Below are 10445 nucleotides of genomic sequence, written 5' to 3'. Positions count from 1 at the left end.
GGCTATATTCGCTTTTTAATTTTTTAAGAACAAATGGTATAGCCGACCGGCTATACACGGTTTTTTCCCAATTTTTTTCAAAGAAATAGTATAGCCGCGCGGGCATAATGGTATTTTTTCAATTTTGTTTTAAAAAATAAATAGTATAGCCGCTCGGCCATACTCGGTTTTTTGTAATTTTTAAAAAGTAGTATAGCTGGACGGCTATACTCCGTTTTTGTAATTTTTCAAAAAGAAGTCGTACAGCCGGTAAATTTATTTTAAGAATATACACTTTTTTACTTTTTTAAAACAGAAATAGTATAGCCGACCGGCTATACTCAGTTTTTTTGTAATTTTTGAAAAGTAGTAGTATAGCTGCTCGGCTATACTCGGTTTTTTGGTAATTTTCCAAAAAAGTTGTAGTATAGCCGATCGGCTATACTTGTTTTTCCCCTTTTCAAAAAAATAGTATAGCCGCCCGGCTATACTGGGGTTTTTCCAATTTTTTTCAAAGAAAATAGTATAGCCGCAGTTTTTTTCTAATTTTTTGTATAATATAAAGGCTCGGCTTTACTTGGCGCTTTTAAAAAAAAATCTCTTTTTAATAAATAGTATAGCCGACCGGCTATATGTGGTTTTTCCAACTTTTTATATGAAAATAAATAGGATAGCTGAACGGCTATACTAGGTTCGTAATAAAAAAAAATTATAGTATAGCCAGTCGGCTATACTCGTTTTTAGTTTTTGTAAAGAAATAGTATCACCGCGCGGCTATACTAGTTCCTCCCCCACACCCCCCCCCCCCCCATGTTTTCCGCCTGCTATACTTGGTTTTTAGAATTTTATTTTATTTTTAAAGAACGTATAGCTGCATGGCCATACTATTTATTTAAAAAAAGAGCTGAGTTAAACCGCGCGGCAATACTATTTTAAAATCATTTTCACTTCAGCTTCAGCAGCTGGTCAATATTAATAAACCCTCTAACAAAAGACATCAGAAAATAAACAGGGCCAGTGGTGGTGGCCTTGATAAAAAGGTGTGTGAATGATTATCTAAATTTCCAAGAAAAGGATATAATAAACGGATATTTTTAAAAGAAATACATGTTAAATAATTGATTCTTACGCGAACATAAATGTGGGGTTGCTTGGTGCTTTTGCCTTTTTGGAGTCTGCTTGATACACACTTTGGAATTTTAAATAGTAAAGCAGCACGGCTATATTGTTTAAATATAGGAATATTTAAAAAGTATATATTAAAAAACTACAGTCAATGACTGTACTCTTTAAATATATTCGAATATTTAAATCAGTGTCGGTCTTTCTCTCTGTGTCACCCTCCCTCTCATCTTCCAACTGGGAGAGAAGATAAATGCGTAAAGAGTAGTTCTCCCTCTCCACTGTATGTGCTTTTCCTATTTTTTTTTTTTTTTTTTTGCTTTATTTTCTTCTCTGTTTGGAATTTCGTTATAGTCCCATATGGCTGGGAGGGGTACTAAACCTTGTGGCTTGGTTCCCATTTCACCTGTTTCACTGCCAGAAAGGGATCCTAGACTGACAGTTATGTTCTTGCTGCACCGGTTTCATGCCTGATTTTTAACTGGGGACAATAACTGTAGGTTTTGTAGCTATGGAACATTCCCGAGATGAAGACAATGCTTCTACCAGCACATGAAGGATGTGTTGCTTCTTTGGCTGTGTCACCTGTTACAGGTGTGGTTGCTTCAGCTAGTTATGATAAGATTGTCAAGCTCTGGAAGTGAAGGAATGGTTGTTTCTCTGTTTAGATGAACTTTGATTGACCTTATAATACTATTTTTGTTGTATTCTATGTTCATGCTTCATGGACCTGTTGTAACTCTTCAAACAGCTCTATAGAAATTTTGCGCTTCAATTCTCATTCGGTTTCAAAGTTGTTTAAGGCGCATAATTCTGAGCTGGCGATTCTTCTTCAGATGATAATATGCAGTTTCAATGGAGGACAAGAAAAGGAATGTAATGTTAAACTTGAGAATTATAAAATATGGTTAATTTGGAGCCTCTAGTTAAAATTTCTCTGTCATTGATTGAACCAGATAGTGGAGGAGCAAGAGTTTCGATCATCGAAGGCAGGACGGCCTTCAGTTCCTTTCGTTGATTCATGTTCTTTATAATGCATGCTTTTGATAGAGCCTGAATATCAATGGCTGCACAATTTGTCAATACAAGAAGTATACAATGGTTAATGGAGCCATGCCCATTTTTGTTAAGTGAATGGTGAAGACAACAAAGGGGTAATAAAAAGTATATACTTGAAAAATATTAGTTTATCTTGAAACACGACATGGCCGGACATTATTCTAATATGTTTGGTAGCAAATAAACGAACTATCTATTGACTGCAATTTCTCAGATGCTTATGTAAGGTGATGGTTACAGTTGGTTGTTTAGTTAACGTTGTATTATGTAGCCTTCTAGTGTTCTTGAATTTTCTGGACAGCTATTATGTCTAATTGATGGCCTCTGATTGGTCTTTGATTCTAGTTGGGATTTATTTTAGATCAATTAGAAAGTTGGTATTTGTCTGTATATCATTTTCACTAGAAGAACCATGTGCAATATAAATAAAATCCTCCAACAAAGAAGCAATTCACCAAAGCACAACTAGAATTAAGAAACAGTACTTGGCTTCAGGACAAGTAGGAGAAAATGGGTTCAGATTTTCGGCACGGGGTTCCTGCCATAGAGTTGTCAATGACTTCTCTGGCAGTGGACAGAGGAACTGATAAGTGGAACAGTTTGTGCAAGAGGGTTAGAGAGGCTTGTGAAAATTATGGATGTTTTGAAATAGTGTATGATAAGATACCTCTGCAGTTAAGAGCTGAGGCCTTCTCACTGGTAAGGCAACTTTTCAGCCTTCCACTGGAAACAAAGAAGAAGAATGTTAATCCAAAGCCTTTCCATGGTTACTGTGGAGAGTATCCACATGTTCGCTTGTATGAGAGCCTTGGCCTTGAAGATGCCTCCAACTTTGAAGCTGTTAGATAATTCACAGAACTACTCTGGCCTAATGGCCATGACCACTTTTGGTAATAATTTTTATTTATTTATAGCTTATTTTGAGCCTGTTTAATTCAACCTATATATAACATGGTTTTATATATGCATACCCCATTACATTTTATCCTCATATTTATTGCTGAAGCACTTGTTGATGTTGTTCTGTTTCCAACAGCAACACTATAGTTACTATGATGAGGCAGCTAGATGAGCTGAAGGACATGATTGAAATGATGATTCTTGATAGTTATGGTTTGGGAGAGAAATCAGATTTGATCATACCGTGCAATACGCTGCTACGGGTAATGAAGTGCGGCGCACCTCCATCAGGGGAGGAGGTAGGGCTCACTGCTCACACTGACAAACTATTGAGCGCCATCCTTTGTGAGGATCAAGTTTCAGGGATTGAATTTGAAACCAAGGACGGACAATGGGTCAAATTGTCTCTATCTCCTAGCTCCTTTCTCTTTATTGTTGGAGATCCTCTTGTGATACAACTTATTAGTAAACTACTTTATAACTGAAATACAATTAGACCATGTGAACTAATTAAATTGTGCAGCAAATATGCAACTTGGTAACACCTTCTGGGATGGTACAACTTATTAGTAAACTACTTTATAACTGAAATACAATTAGACCATGTGAACTAATTAAATTGTGCAGCATGCAACTTGGTAACACCTTCTGGGAGGGCTGAAGTTTTCCCTTGCCTTGAACTTTGATGATGTAAAAATTAAACAAAGGTTAAAAATCACTAATGGTAACTTGTGGTCATTGGAACATTGACTTGCAGGCATGGAGGAATGGAAGAATGCATCCTGTGAAGCATCGAGTGATGATGCGCGGAGAGAAAGAACGAATTTCGTTAGGAATATTTCCAGTTCCAACAGAGGGTACCATCATCAAGCCACCAAAGGAGCTAATGGATGAAGAACATCCCCAAATTCTTAAAGAGTTTGACTTTATGGAATTTTTTAGGTTCTTTTCTTCAGAGGAAGGAGTGGCCATTGACTCAGCAAAGCCAGTTGCCAGTTTTTGCGTTTGCTGGAATTAGCACTTGAGGACACTCTCAGGCTCTTTGCAGTTTGCACCTGCAATTTGTTTTTAGCAACCGTGCAGAATTGAAATTTGATAAATTTAGAAAACAAAGTGGTTCTTGTTTGTTGGTTTTGAAATAGACCCATTAATGTACAAAGCGTATCTAAGCAACTCTCTTAGCCACCAACTTTTGAAATCAAAAGTTTAAGGCAGGTGTGCAAAGGAAACTAACAAAGTGACACAAAAATGGATAGCTAGCTCTAGGTAGTCTCAAAAGATAGTTCAAATTTGAAGAGATTCAACCAAAGTGAGATATACAGTTCAAATGGGATTCTGCGTGGCTTGGTCCACAGAAGCCATCGAGTTGCTTCAAAGAGAAAGGATTAAGAAAACGAAAGAAGAAGAAGAAAAGAATCTTTTGCTCCACAGAGAAAACACTTAATATTTTTGTCTACTTTCTTTTACCCTCTTTTTCTCTTACATTCATGTCAAAGATTCTTTCATAATGGCCAACGGGTCTAGCCCATTGGAAAATGATCTTGACTTGCAGACCGGTAGTCTTAGATTTGAACCCTCATAACACTTTGGTTGTGTATGAAACCTTCATCTCCTTGTAGTTTAGACTATCCCTTGTATTCAAAAAAGATTCCTTCATAATGTGGTAAAGTTTTTGACCCATTTGAGTGTACCTTGCTATGAAGGGCAAAGGGTTCTAAATGTGGTGCAACCCTACCAAGTCTATGAGTCTGGGACACCAATGAAGATGGTCCATGGTCCATACCCTACTTAAATCTTCCACCATTTTTATTAGGACCTAATTGTGAAAGGTCTATTAAAGCAAGAAAGAATTGCGCTGTGTTTCTTGGACCACTTATATATAAAGCCATACTGTACGATTACCCAGAAGACATAATAAAATGCACAGAATGTTTTCGTATTGCACATGTTTAATGGTTTGGCAACCAAAAAGTGACTATTAATCTTTCCCTCTGACTCTGTTTCAGCAACAACTATGACAATGGCTTGGTCCATAATTGTCCATGGACTACAGTAATGTGAAACTCATTTCCATTGGTGTGGGCTTCACAAAAATCTTCTTTTAACAAAAAAAAAAAAAATAATAATGTAATTCGTAAATGTGGTATGAATAGTGGGTAAAATATTGCCAAGTATAAACATCAAGCATATACCTACCATGTCACCCATCGAATCAAAGGCATGTGATTATGACATTAGATGACCCCTTAACAACTAGGGATCCATTTTAATTCACCAACTTAAGGGTTTTATTAGCCAAAAAGATAAAAGAAAGATTTTGAAGGATAAGATACCTTAATCCATCTAGAAGCTAATTAATTTCGTTTGAGACCACAATTTGAAGTGATTTTTTTTTTTTTTGTTGAGAAATTATGGGATTGCATTTATAATTTAGCCAAAAAAGTCATTAGTCACAAAACGCAATTATAATAACGGAGTGATCTAACATCAAATTGAAGACAATATAAGGCTTCTCCACTAATGATCACGCAGGATCAAAGAAATTTCGGCATAGACATTCCAACTAAGATTGCAAACTCAGAACAACCAAAAAGAGGGAAAGCTTGAGAAATCCAAATCACAACAATACAAATAAAACTCTCGCAAAAGAGAGGTGAAAAACTCTCACAAAAAGAATATGTGAAAACTACACAAAAAAAATCCAAAGAGTCTCTGCGACTTATTCCAAACTTGAAGAAATCACAAAAAAGGATGATGGTAGAAATCAGACATCAAAACTTAAGTAGAGATTCAATGTCGAGATACGTCCTCCTGTAATTAATAGAGGAAAATTATAACAAAATGAAGATAAATAGGGTAGTGTGTTCAAAAGCACATGGTTGTTGGACCGACTCACAAGTCAATTAATAGTTATATATGTATATATATATATATATGTGTGAATAGCCTCACAAAATTCACAAATAGAGCAATTTATGTAACATATAATGTGCCATGTGTAGCTTGCCGACTTGTCGAATGTCGAGTCAAGCACAAAGGCGTTTGTTCTTGGTGCATGTCTCATCAGCTGAATTTAGTTTTTGTAATTTGTGGGATACAACTGTTGCACATCTTCTTCAATCTACTCACATATCATTTTCCAACCAGTTCATTACATTATGCTCCCTAATCATTTTCAATATTGCCAACGGAATATAAATGACAGAAAGAAGAAAAAGGAAAAAAAAGGAACCACACCATAAATGACAACTTAATTAATGCAGAAACACAAAGCATTGATTGATTTGTAAATGAGGTTTTTATTTTATTTTTATGAATAATAATTGAGAGGGATCCTTAAATGATAGGGTTTATATTGAATTTGGACAAATTATTTGGGTACCCCTCCCTCACCCCATATCTTTATTAGAGGAGCTGCACACCATGCACCCATGTGGGTACGAAAGTCTTCTCTTCAACTCACAGAGCTGTGGGCTGTTTGTATTTAAGATCATCTGACTAGAAGAAACTTGAACCATCGACCTTTGGTATTTGTTTGTTAAAACTTTTTGAAGGTATTTTTTTTTTCTCCATATCTACTTTTGTTACTTGTTAAGTTTGCTACAAACTATATGCATTTTTGCTTTCAACTAGATAATTTATCCTTCTTGGTTTCGTAGAGATCACTATATATCATAATTCGCTAATAATATATAAAAACTCTGTGAATTTGTAAATTATTTTAGTTGCCATGGTCTCTAAATTTAGACATAAATTACATTTTAGTTATCGAATTTGCAAAATAGTTGATTTAGTCCCTGAACTCCACTTCCGTTAGCAGTGTTGGTCATACGTTATAGTTGGATTTTAAGGTTTTGAATAAACATTAGGGTGTGAACTTAGATATTGGATGGGTGTAAATAAAAAAAATTCAAAGAAGGCAACGGGGTCTTGTTCTTGTTCTTTGTTTTCGTGGTGGTGGAAATGGTGGATTTTGGTACAAAGTGGTGGTGGGAGTGGTGCTGGTGTGAGTGATGGGGGTTGGATTTGAAGTAACAATTTTACCTCTAAATTTAACAGAAAATTTAACAAATATGACGGTAGGAAACGAAAGTGAAGTTGAAGGACTACATCAACCATTTTATGTATTCGAGGACCAAAATGTAAATCGGGTCTAAATTCAGGGACTATGACAACTAAAAAGTCTATATAAATAGCTGTTTTATTTGCTAATTAGCAAAACATTTTGATTAAACAAATTTTGCTTACAAGTAGCCTTCCTCTTATATTAATAAGTTATAGTTTGGCAAAATTTTATAGCAAAGAATGATATATATCCAAATGAGAGGCATTAGCTAATGACACATTATGTGACAAGTGATGTATGTATTACTCATAGGAGTGATGACATGTGACATAAGATCTACATCCGAGCAAAGAAATAAAACGGGTAGAAAAATAAGTGGGTGCCCAAATAACCAGCTAAAAGGGTAGGACAAAATTAATATATTTTTTTTGTTGGGGGCTTACCCTGTGGAGCCATTAGCCATAGCTTCCTATATATTGAGTGAGGGTTCTTCCCCTTAAATTTCTAAGAAACGAGTTGGAGAGTAGGAGACAGACAAAGAGAGAGAAAGATAGAGATGGGAGAGGAAGCTCATGCTGATCAAGTACTTCCAATTCTTGATTTTTCAGAGGGTTTAGTTTTAAAACAAGGGACTGAGGAATGGAAAGCTATGAACAACAAAGTTAGAGAGGCATGTGAGAATTATGGTTGCTTTCTTGTGTTAGTGAAGGATGAGATCCCCATGAATTTACGTGAAGAAATGGTGGCGGCCATGAAAGCTTTGTTTGATCTGCCTGAAGAGACCAAGCAGAAGCACACAAGCCCCAAGCCTTACCAAAGCTATGAAGGGAAGAGCCCTGTCATTCCCTTGAACGAAAGCTTTGGCATCGACAATGCCTGCGAGCTCGATGTAGCTGAAGCCTTCACCAACCTAATGTGGCCACAAGGCAAGCCTTCTTTCTGGTGAGATTTTCTTGCGTTCTAATTAAGCTTTGGAAAATAAACATGTTGGTTTAGCTTTGATCACATATATATTTACATGCTTCGTCACCCAAATATATGTATCCAGTTGTTCGAATAAAATTCTATCGCTTGTTGTAAAAAAATAAAATTAAAAAAAAAAAAAAAAAAACCCCCACAAGGCCAAATTTAATTTTGGTTTTTATTTTTATTTTTAATAAAAAAGCAAGAACTGTTGTTCTCAGTCTGAGATATCCCACTGTAGGAGTCTAAGATAGACAAACCAATAGTAGCTAAGAATAAAATTCAAACATTTTTCTCGTGTCATATATTACCTTTCAATAAGTTATTGATTTCGAAAGTTGGATTTGAAGAGGGCGGGGAGTTAATTATAAATACATATAATTGCAGCTAAACAGAAGATTAATCACTATTAATCACTATCTGTTTAGATCAGATTAGGAAAGAATTGTTGTTAAGGTCACTAGATGATTGAGAATCTTTCCTTAAATTGGACACTTTCAAACCAAGCAACAGCTTTTTGATGACATAAAAACTCCATGTTTTTGACATGACAATGGCTGCTACCCAACACCCTCGCTACCTGCCAATGCCTCATTTAATAAGGCTTATCCCTTGAAACAGATTGAATTAAAGGAGTGCCAGCTTTATATGATTGTTATATATAGTTCTGGCTATATCATGCCTGCACATGTCCTTGTAGAACTCCAGCACAGGGCAAGATAATCAGTTTCTTATGCAGATATAACTGCCTCATTTAAAACTCAGTTGCACTTTCTTGGATTATGTACAAAAGTCAACAATAACTTCAACTCCATATATCCCATCACAAGAGTACATATATAATGAGAACGGGTAGGTGCATATATTCATGAGCTTCATGAGGAGAAAATTTTGAATGGAGAGTTTCTCTCACGTGACAGGTACCGTTTAGTTAAAACATAATATGTGTTATAAAATTTGAATTATAATTAAAAATTTATAATATATGATATGTTTGAAGGAAACAAATCAAGCTGCAACGTGGCAGGAAAGTCCCTATCCTAGTTTTTTCCTCTTGAAAACCTCGTGACTTAGGTGGAATTGAAAATCCAAGATTATTGAATTGTTATATATGCTAGTGATAATGGTTAACGGGTACTGTTACATTTTTCTGGTACATGACTATATATGTTTTGTTTTGTTATGGTAGTGAGGCTATGAAATCCATGACTTCAAAGATGATGGAATTGAATCTCATCATCCTTAGGATGATTCTGGAGAGCTTTGGCTTGGGAGACCACTATGAATCCCATGCCCAAAACACCACCAGTGCGTTTCGTTTCATGAAGTACAAAGCTCCTCCTCCAAGCAACATTAACAATGCCCTTGGTCTTGTGCCTCACACTGACAAAAACACCCTAACCATTCTGTGCCAAAACGATGTGCAAGGCCTAGAGATTCTGACCAAACAAGGCAAATGGGCGGAGGTGATGGTCCCGAAAGAAGCTGTTATGGTGTTTGTTGGGGATGCACTTAAAGCCTGGAGCAATGGGAGGCTTCATGCAGTGACACATAGGGTTATGATGAGTGGGGACAAAGAGAGGTACTCGTATGCCCTATTTTCTTTGCCTAAAGAGGAGGTGGTAATTGAAGTACCTCAGGAATTTATAGACAAAGAGCACCCTTTGCTATACAAGCCATTCAACTTTGCTGAATACTTCACATACTTCACGTCCAATACTCGTGAGGATGCACTTGAATTATATGCTGGAGTTTGATATATAATTATGATTATATATATCCATCGGGGGATGTGTTTTGTAATAAGGTTGCTTTATTATGTATGTGTGGTGCGTTTTACTAATTTCATTAAAGACAAATAATTTTAGTGTGTGTGGTTGGTATGGAATTTAGACATTATATGTGTAGAAGTATCTTGCATCTTTTCCTTATAAATATATTTGGTTTAATTATGGGTTGGATCATTGATATACAGTACAGGTTATTTTCATCTTTTCATAAGCGATAGTGAAGAAGGAGAAAATCGAATCTAAAACCTCATGTGCATGAATAAATGCTCTTAACCACTTGAATTATAAGCCGGTTTCACGAGTAATTTTTATCTTAAAAATGTGTGGTGGCTAGTGTAATTAGGGCATTCATTGACAATGCACATAATAAATTAGGATGGGGAGTAGCTTGCATTCTTGCAATCCTGTGGGCAAAGGCGGAGACAAGGTTCTTTTATTTATTTTTTAATATATATTTGGAGAAGAGATTCGAGAGTAGTATATGTTGTAATATCATAAAGAGAAATACTGTTACATTCTTCTCGAACATATTGGAAATAGGTAGTGCTAGAGAAATGGAAAGGATC

At 35.8% G+C, this 10445-nt stretch overlaps 1 protein-coding gene and 1 pseudogene across 1 annotated transcript; both read left to right on the top strand.

The window, feature by feature from the left end:
- On the top strand, positions 2671–4078 carry LOC18791130 (annotated as a pseudogene).
- LOC18790291 (probable 2-oxoglutarate-dependent dioxygenase AOP1) lies at positions 7511–9944 on the top strand. Its single transcript, XM_007224663.2, has 2 exons — positions 7511–8068; positions 9279–9944. The coding sequence occupies exons 1-2, from the start codon at positions 7683–7685 to the stop codon at positions 9844–9846; spliced, it is 954 nt and encodes a 317-aa protein (XP_007224725.1). The 5' UTR covers positions 7511–7682; the 3' UTR covers positions 9847–9944.

Source organism: Prunus persica, chromosome G1 (genome assembly GCF_000346465.2).
Source record: "Prunus persica cultivar Lovell chromosome G1, Prunus_persica_NCBIv2, whole genome shotgun sequence".
NCBI classification, from domain to species: domain Eukaryota; kingdom Viridiplantae; phylum Streptophyta; class Magnoliopsida; order Rosales; family Rosaceae; genus Prunus; species Prunus persica.
This window is presented reverse-complemented; position numbering and strand designations above follow the sequence as displayed.

What these genes read in the sequence shown, in the direction of transcription:
- LOC18790291 (XM_007224663.2), top strand. Translation starts at nt 7,683, where the DNA reads ATGGGAGAGGAAGCTCATGCTGATCAAGTACTTCCAATTCTTGATTTT. An exon ending in CAAGGCAAGCCTTCTTTCTG is followed by an intron (nt 8,069 to 9,278) that starts GTGAGATTTTCT and finishes TTGTTATGGTAG; the next exon opens with TGAGGCTATGAAATCCATGA.